Raw genomic sequence first — 16,410 nt, forward strand, 5'->3', positions numbered from 1 at the left:
ACCAGAAGGCCTAGAGGCCGAGAGACCGCAAGCCGGGGTAGCTTAGTCCTCATCCAACGAAGACCAATCGCAAGCCAGATACAGGCGAGTGACTGTCAAGAAGGCCAATTAGATCTTCCAGAGGAAGCCTGGCCCGGCCTCTTCACTGAGGGACGGCTCTACCTACCAATAGCATGGGCGAGAAGGCGGTCCCTTCGCCAAGGAGGAGGCGGGTGAGCTAGAACTTTGAGACTGAGGTAAAGGACGTGAGCGCTATGCGAGGACCTGAATAGCGAGTGTGAACTGGACGTGTTAGGGTCTAGCCAGCGTCGAGGGCGTGAAGGAGACCGAGGGGAGCCTGGCGACTGCCGGAGACCAGTGCGCAGGCGGTTGTCGCGGCTGAAAGGGCACGGGGCCATTTCCGGGTGCGGAGGCCGAGGCCCTGCGAGGGTCTCGGGACCCCCGGGCTGGGAGCGAGCGGGAGGCTTCTTAGAGCCTGTAGACTCCAAGCTCATGGAGGAGGGTGTAGGTGGAGGGTTGCCCGGCCTGCCAGCCTCACCAGAGGAGCTCCCTGGGCAGGAATTGTGATAACCGGATCTGGGGATTTGAGAGGCTTGGAAAAGACCTCATCATCACCTAGAACAAGTCTTTCGTTTTACAAATGTGGAAACTGAGGCAGAGGGAAGACAATGAGTTAACAAGAGCAAACAGCAAGTTCCTGACTGCTGGCCCTTCGAGGCCTCAGTCCTCCACGCAGGGCCCTTCCGTGCTTCTTAGTTTTACAGTGGACTTTTTCTATTTGCAACCTCTTGTATGCCTCCTGGGGTGAAATGGAGTGGATAAAGGGGACCCACATGCAAGAGGAAGCAGAAAGTGCTTTTTCTGTCTACTTGGAGATGTTAACATCCTTTGCAAAGGTATAAGGACCTGACATAGTCCACTTCGTACGTTGATAAGATTTGCACACCCACAAGTAACTGAAGTAGTTTTCTCATAAGTCACATCTCAGATGTTGGTATTCCTAAACATTTATTAAATTATTAAAATTCCATCTTAGGTTTCCCAAACTGGCTGTTTACTAGTCACCATCAGTAAGGGAGTTTGACTGGGTGGTTGACAGTGCAGTAAATAAATGGATCTGTTATACGGTTAAGGCTGGTTATCCTCCAGGACTGGATTTCTTTGAGCCCCTGGACAAGCCAGCTACTCCTTGGATTTATTGGTGTAGATCTTCTTCCCCTGCCTGGACAGACACGACTCCAACTCCTGCTGTTTCTCCTCATAAATGTCACCTCACATAAGACAAAGCTAATAGCGCAGATACAGAGAGATATCTTGAGCTTCCAGAATAAATCCATCCCTTTCTCCCACCTTATTAGATTGTCCTTCATTCATGCATTGATGTTACTGTCCCCCAGGAAAGCAGCCTGCTTGTAGATGTGTTTTTCATGAGACAATAAAGAGTTTGTGCTGAATTGTTCCCACTTTGGTGCATGCTTTTCGGAGCTACGTGGTCATTAGCAGGATCACCTTTCCCCCTCACCTGTCAAACTGAGTTTACATTTTCATATTTATTTATGTATTTATTTTTGAGTTTATACTCTTGAGCTACAAATCCCTGAAGCCTCGGCTTGCTAAGATGTGAAGAATTCATCAGTGTTTTTCTACAGAGTTAGTGCTAAAGGGACCTCAAGTGGGAAAACCTCCTGCTACTTCCTGAAAGTAAAGGCTTCATCTACCACTAGTTCACACTCTATTTCTCTAGTAAAATGCATATCCCATGAGCCAATATGTGGCTAAACCAAGCTAGAAACCAGGAGCTGTCTAAGAGATAAAGTTTGGGCGAAGTTAAGGAAAATAGGTCACAGTGGCTGGATAGTGAGGTCACAGAGAGGTTTGTTTGCCTCAGACTCCATGGGGGAGGGGCGTAGGAGGCAGAGGGGCCCCAGAGGTCCCCCAAGCCCAGGCAGAGGACATGGTGTGGGAAAGGCAATGGGGGCCAGGGAGCTGAGTGGAGTGGAGGGCCAAAGGCCCCGGAGAGCTGAGAGCAGGAGCAGGGAGGGAGCAGGCAGGATGGTAAGGAGAAGCCTGAGACAGAAGCTGCAAAAATTCACTGGGCTGTGCCAACAGGAGGAGGGGCTCGGGGTGAGCAGGTGGCGAGGCAAAAGATCAGGGGAGGGACTATCTGAAGAAGTTGGGCCAAGGAACAAGGCAGACAGGGAGAGATGACCTGTGGACCTGGTGGGAGAGATGGGAGGATTTGACAGCACAGAACTGGAGTTAGATGAGCCCCAAGACATGAGTTAATGAAAGACAGGCTGAGAGAAGGGAGCAAAAGAAGTGTGACCCTGATGGAACCCCTGTGTTTCCATTTTCCTTGGGTAGGTGAAGCGGAGCTGCCCTTCTTGTGGCCCAGAGCTTGGGGTTGAAGAGAAGAAGGGGAGAGGAAACCCTATTTCTGTTCAATTGTTCCCCCCAGAGCTGGTGAGTCCTTGGAGGGGAGGTATTGAGAATAAAGGACTGGGGGCCAGACCACTGAGAGACCACCAATGACATCTTCCTCCCTCCTGCCCCCCCAGGTGGAGCATATCATCTCATTCCTCCCAGTCAGAGACTTAGTCGCCCTAGGCCAGACCTGCCGCTACTTCCACAAAGTGTGCGATGCTGAGGGCGTGTGGAGATGCGTCTGTCGCAGGCTCTGTCCGCGCCTCCGAGAGCAGGGTTCTGGGGTCCGGCCCTGGAAGAGAGCTGCCATTCTTAACTGTACACCTTCCCCAGAACCTCCAGTTCTCCTTGCCTCTGTCCCACCTTATTCTGGGATCCCTTCTGCTCTATCCCTCCTGATGACCTCTGTACTCTCTGTCAACCTTCCAGGACCCTTTTCTCTGGGGAAAAACTTGTCAGATTCAGGCATACTCCTTGGAATACTTCCTCCAAGTCTCTAGAGCCACCCTCTGATAGGCGTCCCACCAGCAGCCCCCATTAGCAGCATCCCTGCCAAGTCTCCCTCAGTATACAAACTCTTCCACATCTTACCCTAGATGCATACTTACTCCCCAAACCTGGAGTTTTCCCTCCTCTAAACCAGGATTTCTCAACCTTGTCACAGTTGACATTTTGGGCAAAAAATTCTTGGTTGTACGGGCCTGTCCTGTGCATCATAGGATGTTGAGCAGCATTTCTGGCCTCTACCCACCTGATACCCTAGTTCTGACAATCAGTGTCCCCAGAGGGACAAAATCAACCCCAGCTTGAGAACCATGCTCTAAACCCCATCTCCTCCAGGGAGCCTCTATCCAATTACTTGCTTTCGCATAATGGGAGATTAAGGGAAAAGGGTCCGGATAGCAGATCCAGAGCTGGAGGTGGGGGAAGGTTACTGGCCTTTCTCCATCATTCCTTTTCAGTCCTCTTTCTGCCTCTTTTTTAAGTATTTATTCTTATATTTCACTTGATGTCAGATGCAAAGTTAGACCAAATGAGTGCTCACTAAGCAGCATATGTATGACCCTGGGCTGAGGTGGGGCAGAGAACTAAAGTTCAAACATAGGGTATAATCTAAGCTTCCCACATCTCCTTTGGAAGGGGTCTGTTCCCTAGTCCTGGGAATGGGGAGAAGATAAATACCAGGGTGTCCAAGAAATCTAATGTACCCAAGCTCTGATTCATTTCCTTCACATCATCCCCACTCCCTGAACCTTCCATCTCCTCCTCTTCTCCAGACACGAAGGGCCTGTATTTCCAGGCATTTGGAGGCCGCCGCCGATGTCTCAGCAAGAGCGTAGCCCCCCTGCTAGCCCATGGCTACCGCCGCTTCTTGCCCACCAAGGACCACGTATTCATTCTCGACTATGTAGGGACCCTCTTCTTCCTCAAAAACGCCCTGGTCTCCTCCACCCTTGGCCAGATCCAATGGAAGCGGGCCTGCCGCTATGTTGTGTTGTGTCGTGGAGCCAAGGATGTGAGTAGTAGGACCCTGGCGGCTGAGAACCTGCCCCTCCTTGAGGGACCCAGCTCCCCCACCAGTCCTGAGGTGTCCTCTAAATCTGCCCTCCCACACCAGGAATCTGAAAACAAGTCCTTATTTCCCAGCCCTAGACCCAAGTATTTCATCATCCAATGGCCCAGCATCATCCCATTCCGAGGCCCTAGGTCCCAGACACCTTCATCTTTTCCCACAGTTTGCCTCGGACCCAAGATGTGACACAGTTTACCGTAAATACCTCTACGTCTTGGCTACTCGGGAGCAGCCAGGAGTGGTAGGCACAACCGGCAGTCGGGCATGCGACTGTGTTGAGGTCTATCTGCAGTCCAGTGGGCAGCGGGTCTTCAAGATGACATTCCATCACTCCATGAGTTTCAAACAGATTGTGCTGGTTGGTCAGGAGACCCAGCGGGCTCTACTGCTCCTCACAGGTATGGCCTAAAGCAGTGGTTTGCAAATTGTTTCCTGCAGATTCTTCAGGCCCTGCTGCCAGTGATGGGGAGGAAGCCCTCTCAAACAGGGGTCTGCATGCCACCTCATCCTGGTCTCAATCCAAATAGCTCTGCTTTTATCTGTCTCCTCGTCTAGGACTCTGCATAGTATTTCATATGAATAAAGGGCCCTGCTGCCAAAAAATAATTTAGAAACCACTGCTGTAGTGAATGCCTGATTTTTAAAATTCTGATCTCCCCAATCTCCATGCCAGGCACCTCACTTTATACCCCAAACTGCTCCCCACCTTCCCAGTGTCCTCTATACTTGACTACATCCCCAAGCCTGAGACCCTCTGGACTTCTGAATGTTAGACAGGGCTGTAAATCCCCAGATCTCATTCTTCCCGACAGGCAAATTTGAGTCTGCCAAATCTAACTGCTAGGTTTTCTCTACACTTGCCTCTCGTGCTGAAGTGCTTATTTGTTTTGGGGGCTGAAGTCTAGGAAACTTGAGGTTACCCTTTCCTTTTACTTCCAGCCCCACCCTAGGGCAGTAAATGTTTTATCCCATATGGTTTAGGGAGCCTATTGGGACATTAATATGGATGTTGGAGAGTCCCCTCCCCCACATAATTGTCTGCCACCCCCCATCCCCCAGAGGAAGGAAAGATCTACTCTTTAGTAGTGAATGAGACCCAGTTGGACCAGCCACGCTCCTACACAGTTCAGTTGGCCCAGAGGAAGGTGTCTTGTTGCCTGCCTCACCTGAGTGTGGCCTGCATGGCTTCCAACCAGAGCAGTACCCTCTATATCACAGGTAAGAACCACCTCCCTTCCTCCCAGGACCCCAGTCTTAGATAGACGCTCCAAACATTGACACCCCTTACCCTAATTGCACTTCTGTGGTGAACCCCTTAGGGCATCCTAGGGAAAAGATGTGTTTAGGTTCCCAGCCATCATAACTGATGCGTTTCTGGTGGGTGTGAGACTCCCTGGATCTAGCAGCTTTCGTGCCCGGATGGGGCCTTATCCCTTATAGGAAATGGGTGCCCAAAGCTGCTGAACTGAGGGCTCCCAACCCCCCAGACCAGGGGGGAGTATATTTTGAGGTGCATACCCCAGGGGTGTATCGTGATCTCTTTGGGACCCTTCAAGCCTTTGACCCCCTGGACCAGCAGATGCCACTTGCCCTCTCACTGCCTGCCAAGGTAGGATCCTGGAGAGGCAGGGCAGACTGGGGGGGGGGCTTTAGAGATTAGAAGGTATCAAGGGTCTTAAATATGAGCAAAAATCAAATGAATGATCTGGGAGGGACAGGGGACCTGAGGAGAGGGCCAACATGAAGGGCAAAGCCGAAAGAGATCAGCTGGGGATGGCAGGTTAGCGGTTGGGAGATTCTGGAGCTCACAGTTCCTCTGGAGAGAACTGAATGCCCACCTCCCCTTTCTGTCTTATCTCCTAGATCCTATTTTGTGCTCTTGGCTACAATCATGTTGGCCTGGTGGATGAATTTGGCCGAATCTTTATGCAGGGAAATAACAGATATGGGCAGCTGGGAACAGGGGACAAAATGGACCGTGGGGAACCCACACAGGTGAAATTGTTTTCCAGAAACTCTCATCCCAACCCCCTTCCTCCCAATTCCCTAACCCCTGGATCTGTCCACTTCTCCAATTTCCATAGAATCCACTTTCTACTCCCCAAAGAAAGGTTAAGCCCATTAGTATGTCATGCCTGTGATTGATACACTGTTAGACTGTTGCATGGCTTACCCAGGGTTGGCACTATGAGGTCTGTTCTGTGTGGTGCATGCTGTAAGGGCAATAGGGTTTTACTGAAGGGCTGGGGTGGGGGACCTGAGTGGGCTAGAGCAACTAGAGTGGAGAGGTATGAGCTGGGCCTCATGGGTTAGATAGGATTCAGGTGGGGATAGAGAAAGGCATTCAGTGTCATGGGGATGGGGATGGGGATGGGGATGAAGCTTGCACCTACCTGGAACAGTGCAAAGACTGGTCTAACTAAAGCAGACAGGGTGTACTGGGAATCAGTGAGATGTGAGGCAGTCTAGGTGGGCACAGCCTGGAGAGGTATAGATTTGGGGAAGAGTCATTGCAGGTTCCAGAGGAGGGGAAGGCAACCCCCAAGGGGTGACTGAGAACAGGTCGGCTGTCATAGTACACAGGAGGGCAAGACTGGGAAGCCCACTAGGAGGCTGCCATGTGATGGCAGAACTTGAGTCAAGGGCCTGGAACTGGTACAGGAGCAGAGAGAATGGAAAGGAATGGATACAGAAAGTGTTCTGGAAGAAAATGAACAGGCCTTCAAAATTGATTCGTTTTAAGAAGAGGGGTATAAGACGAAGGAGGCTCTGGACAAAAGACTATATTGCCAACAAATGTGAGAGCTGCAAAAGGGATACTTACTTGAAGAAAAAGAATGTGAATTTGGACTTTTTGCAGTGAAAATAAAACACTAAATTGGAAATGTCTAGCAGGCAGTTAGATTCCAAGTTGCAACGAGTTCGAAAGGACAAAAGTGAAGATAGAGGAGCAGATCTGGGCAGAATCCACTATTGTAGGCAGGGTGATAAAGAAGATATGTCTCTAACAGGAGGCAGGCCCCTCAAAGCCATATCCCAGAAGCCATGGGAGCAAGAATATTCAAAGGGGTATGTGAGAGGGTGGTTAATGGTGACAAGGTGACAATGTAGGAATATATTTACTGACATGAAAAGATGGTCATGGCATATTTTTAGGTGAAAAAACATTTATGAAATAGTTTTCATAGTACGATCCCATTTTTGTTTAAAAATACACAACTTAAGTGTGTTTGTTTGTTTAGGCAACAGCTGAAGAATATCCAGCAAGATGTTAATAATGGGTAGAAGAATTTCCAGTGATTTTTAAATTAATTTTTGCTTGCAAATATTTTGTGATTTTGCTATTATGATCATAAGTTACTTATCTGTGTCTTCAGAATTAAAACACTAACTAGTCTCAGGAGAATGAGCATGCAGGAGAGGCCCTGGGATTTAGCAGCTGGGAGGGCAAGTGCCTTTGGAGAGCATGTCAGTAGCATAGTGAGGAGAGAAGCCAGATCACAAGGAGGTTCACAAAAGACTGGCTGTGGTGAGGAACAAGAATGTGGTCAACCTTAGGGTAGTCATGTAACCAATTCTGCCACTTAAGAGAGGTAAGAAGCAGCAGGAATCAGGTAGAAATGTTTTTCAAAGTAGCGTGGCCATTGTGGAAGATAATGATGTGACAAATTGAAAATGCTAGAGAGGGAAGGGAAGGACAGCGGAAGGAAAGTCCTTCCTCGGGGGCTAATCTGGAATTGCACAGAGAGGGAAGGAGGCTTTAACTCTTGGGAGGAGGAAGGCTGGTCCTCTCCCTAAGGCTGGAACGCAGGATGAGAGGTTGGACTGGCACAGACCTGTGTGTGGGCTGACAATGAAGGGGTAGATGGAGGCCCTGCCCTCAGGCAAGGAGCTTATTTTCTGGGAAGAAAGATGAGGGACCAGCAGAAGTGCTAGACCCCATGTGGTCAGACTGTTGAGGGTTGCAGGGGTAACGAGAAGGGACAGATTGCTAGCAATCTTCATTCAGCAGAGCAGACCTGCTGGGGGTGGGGGTGGGGAGATGCTGGCTCCCATTTCTTCCCTCCCTAGTTTACATTCTGCCCTGAGCCTTCCAGTCAACCTTCTGGAGCCCGGTCCCCCTGTTCCCCTCTCAGGGACCCCGGCCATGTGTCCTCAGGTACATTATCTGCAACGCCCTGTTGCCCTGTGGTGTGGCCTCAACCACTCCCTGGTGCTGAGCCAAGGCTCGGACTTCAGCAAGGAGCTGTTGGGCTGTGGCTGTGGGGCTGGAGGCCGCCTGCCCGGCTGGCCTAAGGGAAGTGCCTCCTTCGTCAAGCTCGACATCAAGGTCAGAGCAGGGTCAGGCGAGCGGGCAACCAGGGAGGGGAAGAGCAGCAGAGCCAGGTAGCCTTCAGTACTGTAACTGGGACTCCTGCAAGGACCCACGGGTTCCCTTTCCCCAGAACCACCCCCACCTCCCTTTCCTGCCACGCACTACAGCTCTCTGCCTTAGCAGACCCTGCTGGCCTTGTCTGACCTCACACAACCCTAGCACTTAGCCAGCTGTATCTCACTTGCTGGCTCAGGGCTGGTTTGAGACGGAGGAACACAGAAGCCAGATTAGCCTGGGCTTCCTGGGAACCCCTTCAGTAAAAGCCCCAATCAGCCATGCTGCCCCTTCTCTCCTCCAAGGTCCCTTTGTGTGCCTGCTCTCTCTGCTCCACCAGAGAATGCCTCTACATGCTGTCCAGCCACGACATTGAGCACCATCCTGCTTATCGGGACCTGCCAGCCAGCAGGGTGGTGGGGAATCCTGAGCCCAGCCTGGGGGCCGGAGCACCTGGGGAGGTGGCCTGGGCCTGTGAGGAGTATCTAAGCCAGATCCACAGTTGCTCCACATTGCAGGACCGCATGGAAAAGATGAAGGAGATCGTGGGCTGGATGCCCTTGACGGCTGCACAGAAGGATTTCTTCTTGGAGGCCCTGGACATGCTGCAGAGGGCTGCTGGAGGAGTTGACCCAGGCTCCCCGACCCCTGAGAGCTGACCCCCCTCTCCTACCCTTACCCCTGGAGGGAGTCTGGGCCTGGGCCAGGGGCTAAGGAGGGATGGAGTGGTAGCAATGAACACTGTGTGTGCATGGGGTTGGGTCGCAGTGGGATGGGGACTGTTAGACATGTCAGGTCAGGCAGGGAACTGTTTTGTAAAATGTTCAGGGGGCTTCCCAGGAGGGGCCCCCAACCTAACTATCAAGGACAAGATATTTGATGGACAAATAGAATAAAAGGCTGAAGCAAGGCCTGGTTTGGAACCCTGGGGCCTAGGAGGGACATGGGGCAGGGGTTGGGGAGCCCAAGGCCTGACTCAGTGGGTGGGAGGCAGGAGCACAGGTGAGGGCAGGCAGAGCACAAGTGGCTCAAGCTCTCAGTTGCTGCAGAGCTGACAGCACCTACGTCCTTCAGCTTGCTTTCCCCTGCCCACCCCTAAGACCCCACCCAGTCTTTTTGACTTGGAAGTCCTGGCCCCAGCTTTGGAACAGCTCAGGCAACATATACTACTTGGTTCCCCTGCTTGGATCCTCTGTCTACCAGACTTATCCCCATCATGAGGAGGCTACTTCCTTCTGACTCCAGAAAGCCTCCTACCCATTTCCCTACATTCTTGTGAAGTCAGCCCCCTCCTCTCTTCCTCTTGTTTACCTCCCAATTCTGTCCTTTTCTCCCCTTTCTTCTCTGTCCCCCTCTTCCTCAGTAAGATGGACACTCCCTTCATCCACTTACCATGCTTCCCTAGCCCTCTCCTGTACCTTCAATTATTTGGAAGAGAAAATGGGGGAGCAGAATTCTTTCTCTTGGCTTAGTCTGGCCCAGGTATGGAAAGAAAGTAGTAGGCATCTGAAGTGGGAAATAAGCTGGGCCAGAGGGTGGTCAGGAAGCAGGTGAGTGGTTAGAGGTTGGGAGTCTAAGGAAGGCCTTCCTGTGGGTGCTGAGGAAGTGGGGAGTGGGGAGGATCCTGGACTGGGGAGTCCTGGGGAAGGACCAGAGGCTGTGTTCACAGGGTGCTGGGTTCCAGATGCCTCGATTACTTGATGCCTGGATTATGGCCTCTGCCCCTCATTGCTCCACCCCCTATTTAGGTCAATATTTATGTGTCCTAAACCTAGAGAGGCCCCTAGACTCGCCACTGTCCAGGCTCTACTCTCCCTGTCCCGCCTTCCCCGCGCCCGCCCCACTGGCCAGTCCCCACGCCCACACACCCAAGGCTGCCTCATCTGGCACTGATTATCCTGCTGCTGCCGCTGCTGCCGCTGCTAAACTCGGCTGCTGCCTCTGTCTTGAGGACCCCAGCGCCTTTCCCCCTCTGGCCATGCTGCCTGCTGCCACAGCCTGCCTCCTGGGGCCCCTCCTCACTGCATGGGCCCTGCTGCCTTTTGCCCATGGCCAGACCCCCAACTACACCAGGTAGGTCTCTCAGCATCATCCAGATAGCTCAAGTGAGCTTCAAAACCCTGATTCCTCGGGAGTAATGCCTGTGGAGCTTGTGGTTCTTTTGCTAACACACCACCCCACAGACTTCCCACCAAGCCCATCCTTCCTTGGCCCCCACGTTCTCCCCCTCTGTTGCAAGACCACAGTCTCCTGCAGGTCGCCACTGCTCCCATTCCTCCACCCTTCATCCTCTACCCTCTCAAGTCTCCCCATCCTCCCAGACCCTTGGCCCCCCATGGAACCTAAGACAGCCAAGACACTGAACTTGCCTAGTAGCTGGACATCTGGATTCCAAGAAGTAATTAGAAATTGTGGGGAGATGAGGGGGCAGTGAATGGGAGACTTGGGAGGCAGATACTCAAGCAGTTAGCTGGAACAGGAGCAGGGCAAAGATTGGGAGCTCAGGGATCCTGGTCTCCAGGCAGTTCAAGGGCCATCGCTGCTGCTGCTCCCCTCATCTCTCCACCCCCTCCCCCCCATCGCCTCGTGGCTATGTCCACATCTGGAAGTAGTTAGGCGGCTCCTGTCCCCGACTGCCAGGCAGGGCGAGGGGGGAGAGTGAAGAAGGGGGGCCAAGGAGGATTCCGGGAATTCCTATTGGGGTGGGGGTGGGGACTCAGGGGGGTTGGAGGAATGGTTGAGTTGCTGGTCCCACTTTTTCCTTATCCTCCATTGGAGTATTTCCCACCCCAACCCCATCCTGGCTGACTGAGGCTGCCCCAGGTCCCTTTGGCCCTGCTCCTTCATACCCCCAGCCTCCCATCCTCAATACCCTATCCCTGTCTCTCCATTACTCCCCCGGCTCCTGACTAACCCCTCTTCTGTTCTCCAGACCTGTGTTCCTGTGCGGAGGGGTTGTGACTGGGGAGTCAGGTTACGTGGCCAGTGAAGGCTTCCCCAACCTCTACCCCCCCAACAAGGAGTGCATCTGGACAATAACGGTGAGAAGGCCCCTCTGGTCAACCCCCTTATCAAAGTCTCCGAGGCAAAGGCCTAACTGCTAAGGGACCCTCCCTACACAAAGCACCACCTTCTCAATCTGGGGAACTCCAAGTCCTCTCCTGGTCACTGAGGGCATCAGTCATTAACAAGTGCCCTCACGCTTGTTAACTCTTGACCCTTAACTTAAATCCTGATTCTCCACTCCCAGTTCTCCTGCCCTTTCTAATCTCTCCAGAGACCTCAGGTCTTGTCCCTTGCACAAGCCACATGCCTGCTGTAGAGCCCAGGCCCTCTGCTCTGCACCCACATGGGGTCCCTTCCCATTCAGGCCCAGTTCCTGTAGGAAACGCTTGGGAAAGGGAAGATGCCCTCTGCCTGGGTTGTGCGTGGGCTGACTTTGTGAGTCTCCCCTCCCCTTCCCCATCCTCAGGTCCCTGAGGGCCAGACTGTGTCCCTCTCCTTCCGAGTCTTCGACCTGGAGCTGCACCCCGCCTGCCGTTACGATGCTCTGGAAGTCTTTGCTGGGTCTGGAACTTCGGGCCAGCGGCTTGGACGCTTCTGCGGGACCTTCCGGCCGGCACCTCTAGTCGCCCCCGGCAACCAGGTGACCCTGAGGATGACGGCGGACGAGGGCACAGGAGGACGAGGCTTCCTGCTCTGGTACAGCGGGCGGGCCACCTCAGGCACTGGTGAGACCTCCCTCACCTCCGCCTTGCCCCTCTCCTGGCCCCGCCCCCGGCGCAGGCCCCGCCCCCAGCCCTAACCTCAACCCAGATACAACCCCCGCGCCCAAGAGCCTAGGGCCCCCATTGTCTCCCTTACCCTTTTTCCTCACTAACTGCCCCTTCAGTCCCTCCTCCCCGTCTTCTCTCCCCACTCCCGCTCCCGCCCACCCCCTCTTCCAGGCCCCCCCCCAGGCGCAAGGCGGAAATGGGTCACCGACCCGCGGGTGGAATGGGCGGCCTGGGGTTACTGGGACGGTGAGTAACTGCCCGCCCCCGTCCGCAATCGGGCTCCCTCACATGGGCGCGAGGGGGCATCCCAGGGCCGGGGGACTAGGTTCCCCCAACCCGGAGCCCCCTACACCCAGCCGTGGGCTCCCGATTGCGGTCCCATCACCCCCTCCTGGCGGCAGAAGTCTCCCTTGAAATGTTTAAGGCAGGAGCCTCCCCAGAGGGGCCTCGGGGCCTGTGCCCCAAGTCGAGGGCACTCTCACAGCGTGGGGGCCCTCCAGCCTACAAAGGGGACTCTTCTGCCGGGCCGGGGAGATGGGATCTCCCAGGGGAAGAGGCGCGGTGTGGCCGCGGGTCCGGGAGGGGCAAGAAGAGAGCACGTCCAGCCAATTCCTCCTCCCCTTCCACGCCAGCCTGGGCGCCCGGCGGTCCGAGATCTCCCTGAGCCCCGCACCTCCCGGCCCGCTCTCTGCTAACCTCCCTCCCTCTTTCCTCCCCCTCTTCTCGTGCCCTCATCCTGAGACCCAGACATCCGGGCTTCCAGCCTAGAGTTCCCCTCGAGCTGACCAAGGATCTCCACTGCCCCCCACCCCCGCTCCTCTCTCCCCTCCCCAGAGCACCAATTTTGCGGGGGGCGGCTGGAGAAGGCCCAGGGAACCCTGACCACGCCCAACTGGCCCGAGTCCGATTACCCCCCGGGCATCAGCTGTTCCTGGCACATCGTCGCGCCCCCGGACCAGGTACGGACCCCCTGCCCGGGCTGCCCTCCGGGACCCAGGCGGCGTCCTCCAGCATGCAGCCAGCAAAGATTTATCGAACATCTGCCTTATCCCGAGCACTGAGCTTGCGCTGGCGGGGAGCAAAAACAGACCCAGACCCTGCTTGCACTCAAACAAAATATGTAAAATTACAACTGTGAGGAGTCTTATGAGAGCGAGGTACACGGTGCTGATACAAACTCTACGTATGTTAAGGGGGTGGAGGGGGTCTGTCTCTTGAGAGTAAGCCAGGACTGGACCTTGCCGAGGACAGCGACCGACGCACCTGCAGGGTCCCATGGGTGTATATGATCCTCCGAGCTGTGGTGTGAATGCTTTAAGGACAGAGAGGTCAAGGGGACCCGGGAAGTGAGAGAGGAGCCCGCTTTACAAGCGTACAGGAGGCGGCGGGGTGGAGGGGGTGAGAGGTGCAGGGCGCATGAGTCCTGCCGCGCAGCCTCCGCCTCGACCCGCCGCCAGGTGATCGCACTGACCTTCGGGAAGTTTGACCTGGAACCCGACACCTACTGCCGCTACGACTCGGTCAGCGTGTTCAACGGACCCGAGAGCGACGATGCAAAGAGGCTGGGGAAGTTCTGCGGTGATACGGCCCCGGGGTGAGGGGGCGGGGGTTGGGTGGGCTGCGGGTCCGGGTGTCTCCAGTGCCCCAGGTGAGACAGCGGGGGGTACCACACTGTTGTTTTGAGGGGTGGGCTTAGCAGCAGGGGCGGGATCTGAGCCCTTGGGCTCCAAACTGGCGGTTGGAGCAGGTAGGCCAGGCAGAAAGAAGGCTTGATCCCCGGTCTGGGGTCTGCAGATCGAGAGGTGAGTGGGACTCTGCGAAGTCAGGAAGCTAGTACAGTCGACGGAGAGGAAGAGGTTAAAAAGGCCACCGGGCTGGAGAAGAAGCAGGGTGCTGGGCCCTTCCTGATGCCTCCCCTAATGCCCCACCGCCCGCAGCCCCATCTCCTCCGAAGGGAACGAGCTCCTCGTCCAATTCGTCTCGGATCTCAGTGTCACCGCCGATGGCTTCTCAGCCTCCTACAAGATCCTGCCGCGGGGTGCTGCCGAAGAGGGGCCAGCCCGGAGCCCGGGTGAAGACGCCCGACCTGGTCCCAAAGTCAAGCCGCCCACCAAGCCCCAAGTCCCACCTGCAGAGAAACCAGAGGCCTCACCTGAGGCCGAGGCAACTCCAGTGGGCCCAGGTGAGTCTGGGAAAGGGGAAGAAGTGGGTGAGGACTGAAGGGAGCTGTTTCATTCATTCATTCACTGATGCCTCCTTCATATCAATAGCTGGTACTGTGTCCCAGGACCCAAATCTGGATAGAGCTCTGAACAAGTTCAAATCAATGAGGCTGATATGGGGAAAGTGGTCCCTCCTACCTGCTGGGTAGATCAACCTTCCAAAACATCCTCCTCTCCCTACTAGATGCACCCAGTGTCCCCTGCCCAAAGCAGTGCCGGAGGACAGGCACCTTGCAGAGCAACTTCTGTTCCAGCAACCTGGGTAAGAAGCCCCATTCTGCCGACCCTGCTCTTTTGGCTTCCCTAACCAGCATACCCCACTCCACCCCAACCCCTCCCGGTTCTGGTTCCAGTTCTGCCCTGGCTCCTGGCTCCTCATCTCCTACCCTGGCTCCTGGTTCCTCATCATTCACCCCTTTTCTCCCACAGTGGTAACTGCAACAGTAAAGTCCATGGTTCGGGGCCCAGGCGAGGGCCTCACTGTCACTGTCAGTCTCATTGGTGCTTACAAAACTGGAGGACTGGACCTGCCTTCTCCACCCACTGACACCTCCCTGAAGTTTTATGTGCCCTGCAAGCAGTGCCCCCCCATGAAGAAAGGTAACAGAGATGTAGGCAAATGGAGAAGGGGTCTTAGCCACACTAAAACGATAGAAGTGTAGAATCTGAATGAGAAAATGTGTTGACAAGGTCTCAATAACATAAGCTCTCAATCCCTCCCTCCTTTACCCAGGATCCAGTTATCTGCTGATGGGCCAGGTAGAAGAGAACAGAGGTCCCATCCTTCCTCCAGAGAGCTTTGTGGTTCTCTACCGGCCCAACCAAGACCAGATCCTTACCAACCTAAGCAAGAGGAAGTGCTCCTCTCAACCTGTGGGGGCTGCTGAGTCCGAGGCCTGAGATCCAGGCCAGCTGCTGCCTCTAGTTCTTGGGTTTCCTTTCTTATCCAAATAAATGTTTAACTGAAGAAGGGATCAGATCTTCATTTCTATGGTTTAAGGGGCTCATCTTGTGGATTTCTTTTAATTAATTAAATCAACAGATGTTTACTATGCAGAATAATCTTTTAAGAATGTAGGGGTCAGGGGCAGGCTCCACCGGCCAGGCCTTAAAGAAAAAAAAAGTCCGATCTTGTAACTCCTTTGCTCAAAACTCCCGTAGTTTCCCACCAGTCTCAGAATAAAATCCAAAATCTTACCATGGGTTCTAAGGCTCTAGGTAATCTGCATCCTCCCTCCCACCTCATCTCATCTCTTACTATTGTCTCTCCCACCATCTGGTCCTGGTCTTGCTGGCCACGCTGGCCATTTCTAGTACACTTCTGCTTCAGGCCTTTGCTGTTCCCTCTACCCAGAATTATTTTCCATAGATATCTCATGGCTCGCTTCCTAATGCAAACCAGACCTCTGCTCAAAGTTCATCTTAGTCACTCATTCGTTCATTCCAAATGGCAGGCACTATTTCCAGTGCTGAAGATAGAAAACAAAACAAAGTCCCAGCTCTTGTGGAGAAGAGAGAACATTCTACTGGAGCAGAGATAAACAATATGATGTCAAGTAGCGATATAAATGCTATAAAGAAGACAAAAGCATGATAAGAGGGGGGGGGTTCTACATATGATAGGGTGCTCAGGGAAGGATTTCCCATATGATCAACTTTGTTTTTGTGTGACCTTGCCAGAGGCTCGAGGTTAATCTGTAAAAGGAGTTGAAGATTCAATGAGACGATGTAAGTGGCAGGGTTTGGCAAATGTTAATTTCCTGTCCAAATGTGAGTGATTTCCCAGGTCTGTGAAGGAAGCAGAAAAACTATAGAATAGTCCTGGGCTGAGATTTAAGTCCCAACTGACAGCATCCTCCAACTAGTACTATAGAAAACAGGGTTTGGTTTGCTGCAGAAGCTTCTAGGAAAGCCTAGAATTGAAGTGGAGAAAAAGGGCTTCGGTGTGGAAGATACAGTGATTTAGACGGTCTCAAAGCATGGAGGAAGGGACAAAGCTCAGCTCGCAGCCCCACCCCGGTCTCTCCGAATTATGTCTAGGCCCAG

The 16,410-nt window shown here is 53.7% G+C and overlaps 2 protein-coding genes across 3 annotated transcripts; both read left to right on the plus strand.

Moving 5' to 3' along the window:
* Positions 1–2,037: 2,037 nt before the first annotated feature.
* FBXO24 (F-box protein 24) lies at positions 2,038–9,025 on the plus strand. Its single transcript, XM_063091646.1, has 10 exons — positions 2,038–2,124; positions 2,365–2,463; positions 2,559–2,742; positions 3,702–3,940; positions 4,161–4,395; positions 5,057–5,215; positions 5,485–5,606; positions 5,861–5,992; positions 8,157–8,327; positions 8,672–9,025. Exons 1-10 carry the CDS (start codon positions 2,053–2,055, stop codon positions 9,023–9,025), a joined length of 1,767 nt encoding a protein of 588 aa, XP_062947716.1. The 5' UTR covers positions 2,038–2,052.
* Positions 9,026–10,299: 1,274 nt separating this feature from the next.
* Positions 10,300–15,334, plus strand: PCOLCE (procollagen C-endopeptidase enhancer). 2 transcript variants are annotated; one of them, XM_063090900.1, is made up of 10 exons: positions 10,300–10,439; positions 11,299–11,407; positions 11,839–12,097; positions 12,314–12,388; positions 12,977–13,101; positions 13,600–13,736; positions 14,080–14,324; positions 14,549–14,626; positions 14,794–14,964; positions 15,098–15,334. In XM_063090900.1, the coding sequence occupies exons 1-10, from the start codon at positions 10,345–10,347 to the stop codon at positions 15,262–15,264; spliced, it is 1,461 nt and encodes a 486-aa protein (XP_062946970.1). In that variant the 5' UTR covers positions 10,300–10,344; the 3' UTR covers positions 15,265–15,334. The 2 variants fall into 2 exon arrangements, with proteins under 2 accessions (XP_062946970.1, XP_062946972.1); XM_063090902.1 differs by lacking the exon at positions 12,314–12,388.
* The last annotated feature ends 1,076 nt before the right edge of the window (positions 15,335–16,410 follow it).

The sequence above is a fragment of the Cynocephalus volans genome, chromosome 3 (assembly GCF_027409185.1).
Source record: "Cynocephalus volans isolate mCynVol1 chromosome 3, mCynVol1.pri, whole genome shotgun sequence".
Classification (NCBI taxonomy): domain Eukaryota; kingdom Metazoa; phylum Chordata; class Mammalia; order Dermoptera; family Cynocephalidae; genus Cynocephalus; species Cynocephalus volans.